General features: G+C 56.5%; 1 protein-coding gene and 1 long non-coding RNA gene across 2 annotated transcripts in view; one reads left to right on the plus strand and one right to left on the minus strand.

Moving 5' to 3' along the window:
* LOC104133887 overlaps positions 1-10,607 on the plus strand; it is a 25,790-nt gene extending 15,183 nt beyond the window's left edge. The window contains exons 9-28 of the mRNA XM_035902736.1: positions 30-73; positions 127-166; positions 685-790; positions 971-1,038; positions 1,325-1,467; positions 1,608-1,695; positions 2,299-2,369; positions 2,796-2,832; positions 3,593-3,690; positions 3,880-3,996; positions 5,113-5,270; positions 5,350-5,485; positions 6,190-6,339; positions 6,518-6,617; positions 7,139-7,218; positions 7,533-7,667; positions 7,951-8,076; positions 8,623-8,780; positions 9,067-9,202; positions 9,813-10,607. Coding sequence (XP_035758629.1) covers positions 30-73; positions 127-166; positions 685-790; positions 971-1,038; positions 1,325-1,467; positions 1,608-1,695; positions 2,299-2,369; positions 2,796-2,832; positions 3,593-3,690; positions 3,880-3,996; positions 5,113-5,270; positions 5,350-5,485; positions 6,190-6,339; positions 6,518-6,617; positions 7,139-7,218; positions 7,533-7,667; positions 7,951-8,076; positions 8,623-8,780; positions 9,067-9,202; positions 9,813-9,887 — 2,066 coding nt within the window. The 3' untranslated portion in view covers positions 9,888-10,607. The remainder of the gene's footprint in view (positions 1-29; positions 74-126; positions 167-684; positions 791-970; positions 1,039-1,324; positions 1,468-1,607; positions 1,696-2,298; positions 2,370-2,795; positions 2,833-3,592; positions 3,691-3,879; positions 3,997-5,112; positions 5,271-5,349; positions 5,486-6,189; positions 6,340-6,517; positions 6,618-7,138; positions 7,219-7,532; positions 7,668-7,950; positions 8,077-8,622; positions 8,781-9,066; positions 9,203-9,812) is intronic.
* A 487-nt stretch (positions 10,608-11,094) lies between these two features.
* LOC104133888 lies at positions 11,095-12,845 on the minus strand. The gene is made up of 4 exons (XR_004843105.1): positions 12,803-12,845; positions 12,105-12,204; positions 11,979-12,025; positions 11,095-11,624 (listed from the first exon to the last, which is right to left on the minus strand). It is a non-coding gene; the product is annotated as an uncharacterized LOC104133888 (long non-coding RNA).
* Positions 12,846-12,968: the final 123 nt, after the last annotated feature.

Below are 12,968 nucleotides of genomic sequence, written 5' to 3' on the forward strand. Positions count from 1 at the left end.
GCCGCTGTCCCCGGGGTCCTCGGCCACAGCTGGGGCTTTTGGTGGCTGTGGGTGGGAGGCCTTTGCCCGCGGGGTGGGCAGTGGGGCAGGAGGGGCCTGAGCTCTCCCTCCTGTCTCCTCCTACAGGCAGAGAAGTTCACCTGCGTGTACTACAGCTTCTCTGTTGGTAAGTGGGCTCCTCGCTCCCTGTGCCTGGGGGTCTCTCCCACACCTTCCCTTTTCCCCGCCTGGCTGCTTCCCATGGGCTGGAGCTGGCTGAGCGTAGGCGTGGTGGGGTGTTGTTTTCCTGCCTCCATCTTCCTGGAAGTTGTCTGGATCTTGAGCCTATCTATGGTAGATGGGCAACCTCAGGCCGCTTGGGCAGGTGTGGCACCAATGGCCGCTGGACACTGTGCATCATCCCTGCCATCATCACATATCATCATATATCTTGGTCCTAGTGCTCCCCTGGTGCATGTGCAATTCCAGAAATGTGCTAACAGAGCACGTGCAAACACCTCTGCAGGCTCTGGCCATGGCTGGGGCAGTCAGGCACCAAGCAAGCACCTATGCTTTCTGCACCAGCTCAGATACTCTCCAATGCAAAGCCTGTGGTGGGAGATGAGGGAAGCTGCCCCTGTGGGATCTCCCAAATGCCTGGTTCACGCTGTGTGGGAGCCTGAGTCTGTGCTGTGCTGGTTGCAGGGCAGGAGCTGGTGCCTGTGCTGGGCAGGATGCCTATGGTTATGACAGTAGCACTGGTCCTTGCACTTCTGGCACTGGGGATTTTGCTGCTCTTCATACTCTTCAGGTCAGTATGTGCTCTACCTCCACTGCTCTCTGTGAGGCATCCAGCACCTTGCACTGCCAGGGAGTGTCCAAGGGGACCTTGAGATAAAGCAAGGTGGGAGGCAGGGCTGTTACATGGGCGACAGCTTCTCCTCTGTCTCTCCCTTCTGCTGGTCTATGGGCCTGACTTGCTGTTTTGCAGGCGGAAGTACAACAGTTCAAAACCCTGGGAGAACAACAGCACTATCCCCCTGCGAAGATGTCATGGAGGTGCGGTATGAGCTGAGGCCCTGCATGCCTTGTCTGGACAGGCTGTCTGTTAACGGCACAGGCAGGGTGCTTACAGGCTCTGTAAGGTCCCTAGAGGAACAAGGGGATCAGAGCTGGCTGGCATAGGGAAAGCGACACCTCCCAGGAGAAAGGGACCTGGGTGGCGAGGGACAATGTCAGGTTTGATGGGGTCCTGGACACCGCAATGCCAGCCCAGTCCCAGCTGCAGAGCTCCAGGGCCAGCCATCAGGTACATGCTAAACTCCTGGCCTCGTGGTCTCCATAGGTATGAGCAAGCTGGACACACAGATCCCGGTGGAGGAACTGCTGGAGACTCTGAAGAGGTTTAAGAGGGCAGAAATAGAGGCAGAGCAGACAGAGGATGAATCAGTTGACACACATGGCGCTGGGCGTCTGAGGGAGTATCAGGTCTGGTTTAGCTTTGCTTTCCTACTTGGCTGCACTGTCCACCCAGCACTCACTGCTCCCTTGGGTTTGTGATGCTGTTGCCCTTGGCCAGCCCCAGAACATGTGCCAATGCGGAATGGGCTTGTCTTCTTCCTCTGCAGCAACTGTCCTCCACTTTGTTGCATCCCTGCGATGTCGGGAAGGAGCTGTGTAATCAGAGCAAGAACCGCTACAAGGGCATCATCCCATGTAAGCAGAGCTCCCCAGGGCTTGGCACAGGAACGTGGAGGTGGTTGGGCAGCGCAGGGCGCTGGGGCTGGTGTAGGTGCCCCTCCAGCTATTCAGCAGTGCCGAGGTCCTCGTCTCATCCTCTGTGGCCACTGAAACCCATAGGGATTTTCCAAAATCGTCATGTTGGCCCTACTGATTTATACCCAGTTGGAGAGTCCTTGTTCTGCTCCTCAAACAGCCCTCCAAGGGGCTGTATTCCTGTTCCTGTTGTTAATCATTGCTGAACACTGCTGTGTCCCATCCAGAGGTGGCTATCTATGGGAAAGCAGAGGGAGTGACCCAACTTCTACCAAAACGTAAAGTTCCTCTGGGGCCCACATGGTGTGGGCATTCGGCCATTACATTAACAGTCTTCTGCGACACCACGTTGCATTTCCCGCTGTGCCATGTCATGCTTTGTCTCATTAGCTGTTCTTTACCCCTGGACATGTCCTGAAGCCCAGAGTTCTGCTGAGGAGGGAGCTGACAGTCCTGGGCTTTCCTAAATTACATCCTTGAACAATCACTTCATTGCTGCCCCAAAGAGATAGTCCACTGACTCCCACCTCCTTTCTCTTTCAGACGACCACTGCCGCGTGGTGCTGCAGCCCTCTGACACAGGGAATGGCTATATCAATGCCAGCTACGTGAATGTAGGTAGCGAGGACTTGCTGCCCTGGGCAGGGTAGTGGTGCCTGGGCAGGGTAGGAGAGGTGCCTGGCTGCGCTGGGTGAGGACAGTGCCGCTCACATGGGTGGCACCAGGTCTGGCACTTGGTGCCCTCAAGTGCTGGCAGATCTTGGAATGTCATTTTCCTTATGTCCCCTCTGAGCTGCCTGGCATACTCTGGCTTTGTGTGCCATTCTCATTCCTAACAAAAAGGGACCTCTGTGAGGGGACAGGAGCTAGAGATGCAGCCCCTGGGTACCCACTCTCTGTGCTGGCCAGGAGTGGTTCTGCGGGACACACTGTGCCGAGGGCTCTGGGCTCTGATGCCTGTGGGGATGGGTCCTTTATTTCATTCCACATTATACGTTTAACCCATGTGATCAGAGCTGTTTGAATCTCTTTCCCCACAGAGCTACCGAAGTCCACACTTCTTCATTGCAGCTCAAGGTGGGTGCTGCCAGCCCTCATGCTCAGGAGATGCCAGTCCTTGCTCTGAGCACTTTGGGGAGTGGGGAACTGGGACAGCAGCCTAGGATCTGTTAATGGCTCAGTCCAAGGTCCTGTATCTCCTGAGCCTCTGCCTTGTATGGTGGTTACAGCTGCTGCAGGGCATGGAAGGCCTCTGGCAGTTTGGCAGTGGCCAGCTGGAGCTTGTCCCTGCACTGCCCAGGCTGAGGACATGGTCCTTCCACCCACAAGCCTGGCTTGTTCCCTTTGGCAGCTGGCATGACAGGGACAAACCTACAAATGCCCCACACATCTGCACTCAGGGCACTTGAAGGCAGGCTCCTTACAACTGTGCAAAGCCAAGATGGGTTACTCTGCTCTGTGCAGCAGTGAGGAGGTCTCAGGCTCCTTGCAAAGCTGCAGAAATGCTCTTCAGGAAATAGGACCCTGAATGTGGAAGCAGCTCATGCTTGTCTTGAGGTCTGGATGGGGAAGCCCTTGAAGCAGCAGTGAATCCCTGTGGTAACCTGGGTTTACTTGCCCTCCCACTTCCTTGCTGCAGTTTCTAACACGGGTGATGAAGCCAAGGCACCCAGCACCCCCTGCCAGGTGCTGCTGTGCCCAGGCTCTGCAGTGTTAGTCCCAGGGCAGTAGGAAGACCAGGGCTGCTCATAGCCTGGGAACATCTGAGCCATGACTGAGAGCAGCTACACTCCCATGACTTGGACACTGGCACAGGGCTCTTCTTTTCCTCCCCAAGGCCCCTTGCCTGGGACAGTGGTGGATTTCTGGCAGATGGTCTGGCAGGAGAAGACCTCAGTCATTGTGATGCTGACAGGCTTGGTGGAGCAGAACAAGGTAGAGAAACCATTGCAGCCTGTGCTCAGCTTGAGCCTCCCCAGACCCCAGGCTTCCTTGCCTGCTTTGCTTTGCTTTGCTCCCAGTGCAGCTGTCAATGAGGGCAGAGAGCAGCTCCACACCACTGCTGGCTTGCAACGCTCCCATCACGAGTCTGCTCGTGCTTAGCGGTCTCGCTGCTTTTGACAGACCAAGTGCGAGCAGTATTGGCCAGAGCAGGAGCAGGTCTACGGGGACTTCACCGTGACACTCAACAACACCAGGACTACCACAGGCCTTGTCACACGCATCTTCTGCCTGCAGAAGGTAAGCCTGGCATGTAGCTGAGATGGGGATGCAGGATGCTTTTGGGTTTCAGCAGCTGGTGGGAGCTGTCAGCCAAGATACTCTGTGGAGAGCCCTGTCTGGTCTCCAGCCCTGGCAGGTCAGCATTGCTATCACTTGGCCCCGGGCCTCTGTGCCAGGCAAAGGCCATTGATCAGTTCCTGTGGTCACCCCAGCTGCATATGGACTGATGATGCACATGGGCATGCATCATTGAGGGCTTGGATGAGGTCACCACAAAGGGTATAAAAGCAGTTAAAGTGTATAAAATGGCATCTCTGTACATCCAGGATGATGGGACAGGTGCCTGTCTGCACCTAGTGCCTGACTGTCACCTAGGCCAGTCTGCAGAGGGTCCCCATGGAAGCTCTGTGGTCACTTACAGCTCCTAAACCTGAACAGATAGTTAATGGTTTAAGATAACTTACATAATGACTTACATAATGGCTACTTCTGATGACGTTGTACCTCAGGTAATAAGGAGAAACCAAAGGAGCTGCAAGGAGGGGAAAACAGGTACAATATAAAGAAATGGCAGTTGCAAGTAATCTTGTCTTTTCTTGTCTTGCCCAGAGCAAAGTCTAGCTGAAAGGTAAAGCTCCAAGAGCACCTGATGGTGGCATGTAGCAGGCCATTAGTTCAGGCTAACTGATTGTGATGCTTAGATAAAAATACATGATGGGCTGGTAACAAAAGTGACCACATTCACATCAGTGCAGTACGAGCCTTAGGAAATACCTCATTTGGGGACGCCACAGCTTTTTGGTGACTATGGAAACACTCTCCACTGTGATTTTTTTTTTTTTTCCTCTGGGGCATAAGCTGCATTTACTGCTCTGAGTTCAATGTTGGCAGCATGGGGAAGTGGAGAACAAAGTGAATTGTGTAGCTGTGTGCTGGATGAATTTGCCCTTTGCTGCCTGATGAGCTATAGCGGGGCCGTCATTGTGGTGGTGGTGCTGGGGGTAACACTGTGTGCTGGTGCCCCCCTGAAGTGGTTTTCTCCACTGCTCCCTACTTGTTGACATGCAAATATTTCATGCAAGTTTCCAGATTGGTTCCTGCTCCCTGCTCCCAGCCATGTCTCCCTCTTTGCAGGTAGGCTGTGCTCTCCCAAGAGTGGTGGAGCAGTTTCACTACTTGCTGTGGCCAGACCACGGGGTGCCCAGAAACCCTGCCCTGCTCCTGTGCTTGGTGGAGGTGGTGAACAAGAGGGCCTTGGAAGCGCCTGCTGGACCTGTGCTGGTGCACTGCAGGTACTGGGTCTGGAAGCGCTTGGGTGCTGGTGTAAGGCTGGCTGGGGTGCCACTGACCCCTAATTTCCTGTGTCCTCAGTGCAGGGATCGGGCGGACAGGTACCTTCATCGCCCTGGACTTCCTCCTGAAGATGGGGAAGGCGGAGGGGAAGGTGGATGTGTTTCACTGCGTGCAGAGGCTGCGGGAACAGCGGGTCAGCATGGTGCAGACCAAGGTAAGGAGTGTTAACTGCTCCCTGCACACTGTCAGACTGCAGATCTGTTTCCACCCTTCTCATGGATGTGGCGTGCAAAGCCACACTGGCCATGCCATTCAGGGTCTAGCCACAAGGACTGGAGCTGCCAGGTAACAGATATTGCAGGATCTTCGTTTCAATGCTGTGTCCATGTTTCCCGAAGACCCTCTGAGCTGCCAGCAGCATTCATATTCACCAGTCATCCTGGTATAGAAGGGCTGTCTTGTAGGCAAGGAGCGGGAACGAAACACACATATGCTTCAGGCTTTCAGGATGTCTGCCCTTGTGGCATCTTCTGGGCAGCAATGTCCTGGGCCAAGGGACTAAGTCCCTATGGTCTGCTCAGTGCTGGGACCCTTCAGAGGAAACTAGGTTGGCCAGGACCATCCAGCTGCTTGTAGGACTAACTAGTTCACTGGTTTTCTGGGTGTCCTTCCCCAGAGCAGGAGTCTGGTCTGAGAGGGAGCATTAAACCACTGGAAGATGGTCTTGTGTGGGTTGCTGCAGTTGCTGGCTGTTTCTCAGAGCAAAGCGTCTGGGCTCCAGGCCCCGCAGCAGGAAGGTGAAAGATGGACCTGGCTCATTCCTGGCACAGGTCGATGCCAGTGAGCTGGTGGTCTGGAGTCCCAGGGCTCCTCCTGGAGCTGCTCCAGACTGTGCAGCTGATCCGTGTCCTCATGCAGGAGCAGTACCTCTTCCTGTATGAGGTGCTGCTCGAAGGCTTGCTCTGCGGCAACACCGGAGTCCCAGTGGAGAGCATCACCAGCCATGTCCGCTGCCTTCAAGAAGCTGAGACCTCAAGGCACAACAGTGTCCTTGAGAAGGAGTTTAAGGTACCACCAGGATCTGGTGCACTGGGGGTCTGGTGCTGTAGAGGCTGGTCTGTGGTGCCTCCCCTCTACTGCTCCCCTCCCCAGCTGTGGGATGAAGATGGGGGAGCATTTCTCTGGGGTGGCTGAAGAAGGGGAGGAACTGACAGGCGGGACTTGCTTGTCTGAATCACCCCTACAGGCCCTGCAGAAGTTTTCTGAGTTGTTCCAGCTCCTGCCATGCAGAGAAGCAGAAAAACCCACCAACCAGCCCAAGAACCGCAAGCCAGGGATCCTGCCAGGTACCGCTGGCAGGGCTGGGCATCCCCTTGCTCTGCGGCCCAGCACCTGAGAGGGGGATGATGGTGCCCTGCTGCTTCCCTCCCCAGCACCATGCCACTGGCAAGTTCTAACCAAGGTCCAACGTCATTTTTGGGTTGGTAATAACTATAGATTAGGCTGGTTCCTCCATGGGAGGAAGACACCTTCCCTGCTTCTTTCTGGGCTTGCTGGAGGCATGAATCCATGGGGTACACCCAGGATAAACATGTCCCTGGGTCTAATCTGTCCCGGGGGGGACCCCAGACGAGTCATCAGGGAGCAGTGAGGAGGCTGGACCTGCTGCACCTCTGCACGTGGGGTTTTGGACACCCCATGTCAGGCAGCCCTGAGCTGCCACGGAGTGGGGCTGGCAGTGCCTTTTCATCCAAGCCTCTCCAGCCCGTGCCGCATGGACCCACGCTGACCCCACCACTTGCAGAGAAAGCCCCATGCCTCTGCGCAGGGAGAGGACGGCTCCTCATTTCGCTCTTTGCCTCCGCAGCGGATTCCTGCCGGCCCATCCTGATGTCCTCCCTCAACGCCGATGGCTCGCCGGGTTACATCAACGCCGTGTTTGCCGACGTAAGGCTCCAGCCCCAGCAGTAGGCTATGCCACCCTGGTTTGAGGTGTCCCAGCCCTGGGGCTTCTTCACAGCCAGGCTGCAAAACAGCCCCTGGCTTTTCCCTGCTGGGAACAGAGCCCAGGCATGATGAGCTGAGGGGGCAGTGGGGTGCAAACCTGCTCCGAGCAGGGTTGGGGTGCCCTGTGTCTCCTTGGGCTCTGCTCCTGGGCCTGCAGAGCCCTGGCTGGAGAGAGGCAGCAGGAGCTGGAAGGGGTCTCCAGGGTGTGGATGGTGTAACCTCTTCCCCCCCACCACCCTGGTGTGTTTTTGCAGACATACACCAATGAGGACAGACTCATCATCACCCAGCTGCCTTTCCCCACCACGCTGGTGGATTTCTGGGCTCTGGTCTGGGATTATACCTGCACATCGGTGGTTGTGCTGAACCAGCTCCAGGAGCTGGACGAGGTCAGTAGACAACGCGCAGCCCTCCCCTCTCCCAGCTCCCCGCGGCACTGGGGTAGAGGGGTCCCCCCAGTCTCACAGTGAGAGAGCATCCCTCAGGTTTTGCTTAGCCCTGCCCGGGCATCGTCTCTGCAGGAGTGTTATTTTACTGGCTGCAGCACCAAGGGCTGGTCCCCCAGCAGAGCATCCACGTGCACACCGTGGCTTATGGGTGATGTGAGGTGTTGAGCTCTGCCACGTTTGCAGGTCAGGGCTGTGTCTGATCACGCGTCTGTCTCCCCACCAGACATATGTGGAGTTCTGGCCCACCCAGGGCGAAGCTGCCTACGGCCGTTTCCATGTCCATCTGATCTCAGAGGAGCCCGGAGTTGGCTTCACAGGCTGGACACTTGCCCTCACCAACATGCAGCAGGTGGGCTCTGTGCAGAGATGGCAAAGTCCTTTGAGAACAGCCTTTGCCAGACCTGGAGGACCAGCTGGGCTCTAGTGTCAACAGGCTTCAATCTGGGGTCAAAGTCACAGCTAGGGGTGGCAGAGGCCACAACAGTCAGAGGAATCTGATGGGCTCCTGGAGGAGCAGGGCCTTTTCACCCTGGGAGAGAGGTTAATCCCAAGAGGGTGAGGCTGGAGGCAGAGGTACATTTGTGTACTTTCTAACTTGGAGGTCAGCAGCCATGGGTAGAATCTGTGCATCTTGTTGGTGGTTTGTGGATGGGGACAGCTATTACAGATAGCTAGGTGCTGCACAGGCATCAGTCTGAGCTGCACCTGGTGGTCAGCTCTTATCGTGCACTCTGCTGCTCTGAGCCCTCAACCGAGAAGGACAGAGACACTGTCTGGGAGTGGGCCATCCCACTATGGAGCCACTCCCCAATCTGGTGTGCAAGGCTGAGCTGTCCCTCCGTGAAGCCGGTGGGTTTCTTCCCTGCCTAACGCACTTGCCTTTCTTCCTCGCTAGCCCAAGAAGTCTGCACTTGAAGTCCGGTTCTGGCAACTAAAAGACTGGCCCATGCAGCAGCGTCTTCCTCTGCACCCTGCCACCATCATCAGCCTACTAGGGAAGGTGGAGACGCACCATCGGCAGAGCCAAGATGGACATATCCTCGTCACCTGCTGGTGAGTGATGTCTCTCAGAGGAGAGCCATGGCACAGAGCTGGCTCAGCCCAGGCTGCATCAGTGAACTTCGGTCACAGCAACGTCCTCAGCTCAGGTGAAGGGTGGACATACAGACATGAATTCAGCTGTGTTCAGGGAGGAAGGCTTCCCTGAGGAGGCTGGCTGGGTGCAGGATCTGTGGACATGACTGTCCTGAGAGCCTGCATGGCTAGTGGGACAGCTCTGAGGCTCAGCACTGCCAGGTGATCCCAGGACAAGAGACTCTCTCCTTGCTCTCCTCCGCAGGGATGGTGCCAGCCGGAGTGGAATCTTCTGTGCTGCCAGTTTCCTGTGTGAGCAGATCCAAAGCGAGGGGCTGGTGGATGTATCCCAGGCTGTGAGGATGCTGAAGAGGTGGCGCAGACAGCTGATTAAAGACGTGGTAGGTGCTGACTTCAAACCCAGCCAGGATGGCAACACCGGAGAAAGAGCCATAGCCTGGACTGTCCCAGCAGCTGCCCTAGCACCTATGTGCTCAGATCATCCTGAGGGCAGCAGGGGCAGATGACATCTCTGAAAAACCCGTTTTCTGCCGCTGGGACCTACCCTCTCGCTCAGGGGCAGGTTCTGCAGAACCAGATGGGCGCCGAAGCATCCTGTGGGTTGAGCTGCCCCTTTCTGCTCCACCTTGTCTGCTCAGCAGGGGTTGCACTGGTGGGTGCTCAGGTGCCTCTCCTGCACCCACCTTGCCACCTGGTCTGGGTGCTAGAGGCCACCATAGGGCGAGCACCCCAGATGGGACTGAGCAGCAGACTCTTCATGCCATGGATGCTGGCTCTCCGCCAGAGACCAGCTGGCTCCAGCACTGGGGTAGCCCAGATCTCAGCTGCTGGAGCACATGCCTGGGATTCCTCAGCAGGGGAAGGTGGGCTTTGACTGGGAGGAGGAGAGCTGGCTGTACCTGTGCCTGGCTTGGTCAGAAAGCTGTTGGCAACCAAGGCTGACCTTCCACTGGAGATACCAGGTTCTCACGTGCATCTTTCTGTCCACAGGACCAGTATGGGCTGTGCTACGAACTAGCCCTCAGTTACCTGAATTCATTTGAAACCTATGGGAATTTCAAGTAGAGGCATGGCCACTGCCCATCTCTGGCCAGGACTTTGACTCTATTGCCAGCCCTCCATCAGTTATAGTGGAAACCAGAGGAGAGGAGAGGCGTGTGCATAGCCCCAAGATGCTTTACTCCCCTGAAAAGCCACCTTGAGGGTCCTCTGCGGCTGGAGAGCACAGGCTGGACAGCCTCCAAATTGCGGTCAGGCTTTGAAGCAGGAACCTGACCCTTTGCCCAGAGTTTGTTCAGGAACTTACCTGGAATTACAGCCTAAGTATGCAGACCAGAGCAGAGGCACCAAGGCTTGACCTGTCTGCGCCAGGGATGAAGACACCGAGCTGTCCCATCCAGGCTCCTCTGTCCCTTCAGACAGCCCCAGGGAAAGTGGGGTAGCTCCGCCAACACCCTGTGTTTTGCCATCAAGCCACTGTAGGTTCCACAGGGCTCAGGAGCACAGGCTATCTGTCCTACTTTGGGAGAAGCGTGAAGCCCAAGGCCAACAAGATCCAAGGGTGGGACAATCCACAATCCTACAAGGCTAGGCTGGTCCTTCCCACCCTATATAGTCCCTTCCTGGAGCCTCATCTTCCTGATGCTGACCCAGGTGCCGCAGCCCTGCCAGCTCCAGAGAGGCTCCCCCACCAGCCTGTCTGGCTCCACCATGGCAATCCCACATTGTAGCAGCTCAACTTGGATATCCTGGATGTGGTTCCAGCAGGAGCTGCTGCTCCATGGAGACTGGTTCTGCCTTTGCTACTCAAGGGCAAGGGGCCTCAGAGCCAGGACTGACCCCGTGGCTCTGTTCTGTGTCTCACCAATAAAGACTCTGTGCTGGCCATGGTGGTGGTGACCTCTGATCTTTACTTTTTTCCTCCAGGTTTGACCTGGCACTGGGGCTGTAAAGCAGCTCAGAGCACACAGGTCCCTCGGCTCTGGCCCACAGCATGGGCATAGAACACGCTCCTGCCCAAGATGTGCATTGAGGGACGTCACCCCTTACTCATTCCCACCACGCATCCCATCCAAACTCATGTGAGAGCTGCCCAGCACAGCCCTGGGGGTCAGAAAGACTGTCAAGCACCACTCAGGGACACAGGGTCACAGCAGCCCTGCTCCTGGCCTCCCCTCAACAAAGTTCAGTTTGGTCCCTGTAGGGAGATGTGACCCCACAAGGGCAATGAGGGGACCAGGCAGAATCTGTAGTGGGGTAGGCAGCCCCAAATCAAAAGCCTTTATTGGTTGTCCAGACAGATCAGGCAAAGTCATGCCAAGCTCCAGTAGAGCCCTGGGTTTGGCTGAATATCAGCAGACAGAGCAGGGAGAGGGATTGGGAACCCAGGACACGGCAGGAGCAGGGACCATCTCTCAGCCTGAGCCCCTGTGTCAGGGACTAGGAAGTCTGGTGTACAGTTCCTGCGCCCAGCAAAGCAAAAATGAAAGCAAAGCCTAAAAAAAGGGGACTACAGAAAGTCACATTCAAAGGCCTTAAATCAGCATGGAGCAAAAGCTGGGAGGTGAAGGGAGTGAGGGAAGAAAAAGCTCACAACCCTCCTTGGCCTCCTATTTTCCTCTTGCTCTGCTGAATTGGATGGGTCCCCCAGCTCTGGTCAGAGGAGAGCCAGGGGGTCTGGCAGCCATCAGCACGGAGCTGGGGTCATCCTCCCCATCTTCTCCACTCCCTCACTGCTCTGAATGTCTCCTGTGGTCCTGGGCAGGGGCTGGAGTGACTGATGTCCAGCCTGGCCACCTTTACCTGTGGAGACCAAGGGCACCCAGGGCAGAGGCTGCTGCGTGCCCTCAGCTGCACAGGGAGCTTGCTCCACCACAGCTGTCTGCACACACAAGTGTCTGAGACAGGGGGAGCACAGGGCAGTGCCTGCCACATCCAGCTCCTTCATCCCAGATGTGCCCAACCACAGATCCCCAGAGGTACCCAGGCAAGAGGGGCAGTCCCCCAGCCTGACCCCTCTGATACCCCTCCCAGCAGATCTCTCCCCTGGGGAGGACAACACAGCCATGGGTCCCTCCAAGAGTTGAGCCATGAACCACCCCTTGGGATACCTGTCTTTGCTCGCCCCTGGCCCTGTTCCACCTTGCATGATCCTACCTTTTTAATTATCCTCTTTAGCTTTGATGGGCAAAGACTTCTTTTTCCTGGAAAGGCAAAGGGGAGTCCTGAGTAAGAGGCTGGCGTTGCCCATGGCCCTGTTGAACCAGTTTCCTTCCTACTCACCTGGAAAGCATGAAGCACAGGATCCCCGAGGACAGAAGAAGGAGCACCACCAGCACAATCACCCCAATCACAACCCCATGCCTTGGGCTCAGAGGCTGCCCTGCAAGTAACACAGAGCCAGGAGTGGGTGCCACAGCCTGGTTCATATGCTGGCAGTGGCCCCAACGATGGCAAAGGGTGTGTGCAAGTGTGTAGACGTGTGCCTTGGCTTAGGTTTCTCCTGAGATAGAGGATCACCCTGTGTATGGGAAACAAAAGGTTTCTTCTGCCCCCCACGCAACACCACCACCTCTGCGCTCAGCCAGCTCCTGTCCATGGGAAGCAGCTGGGCTGGAAAAAGGGAAGATGATGGCCAGAGCCTGCAGAGGTGTTTGCACGTGCTCTGTTAGCACATTTCTGGGATTGCACATGCACCAGGGGAGCACTAGGACCAAGATATATGATGATATGTGATGATGGCAGGGATGATGCACAGTGTCCAGCGGCCATTGGTGCCACACCTGCCCAAGCGGCCTGAGGTTGCCCATCTACCATAGATAGGCTCAAGATCCAGACAACTTCCAGGAAGATGGAGGCAGGAAAACAACACCCCACCACGCCTACGCTCAGCCAGCTCCAGCCCATGGGAAGCAGCCAGGCGGGGAAAAGGGAAGGTGTGGGAGAGACCCCCAGGCACAGGGAGCGAGGAGCCCACTTACCAACAGAGAAGCTGTAGTACACGCAGGTGAACTTCTCTGCCTGTAGGAGGAGACAGGAGGGAGAGCTCAGGCCCCTCCTGCCCCACTGCCCACCCCGCGGGCAAAGGCCTCCCACCCACAGCCACCAAAAGCCCCAGCTGTGGCCGAGGACCCCGGGGACAGCGGC

Source organism: Egretta garzetta, unplaced genomic scaffold (genome assembly GCF_000687185.1).
Source record: "Egretta garzetta isolate BGI_Z169 unplaced genomic scaffold, ASM68718v1 scaffold59, whole genome shotgun sequence".
NCBI lineage: Eukaryota > Metazoa > Chordata > Aves > Pelecaniformes > Ardeidae > Egretta > Egretta garzetta.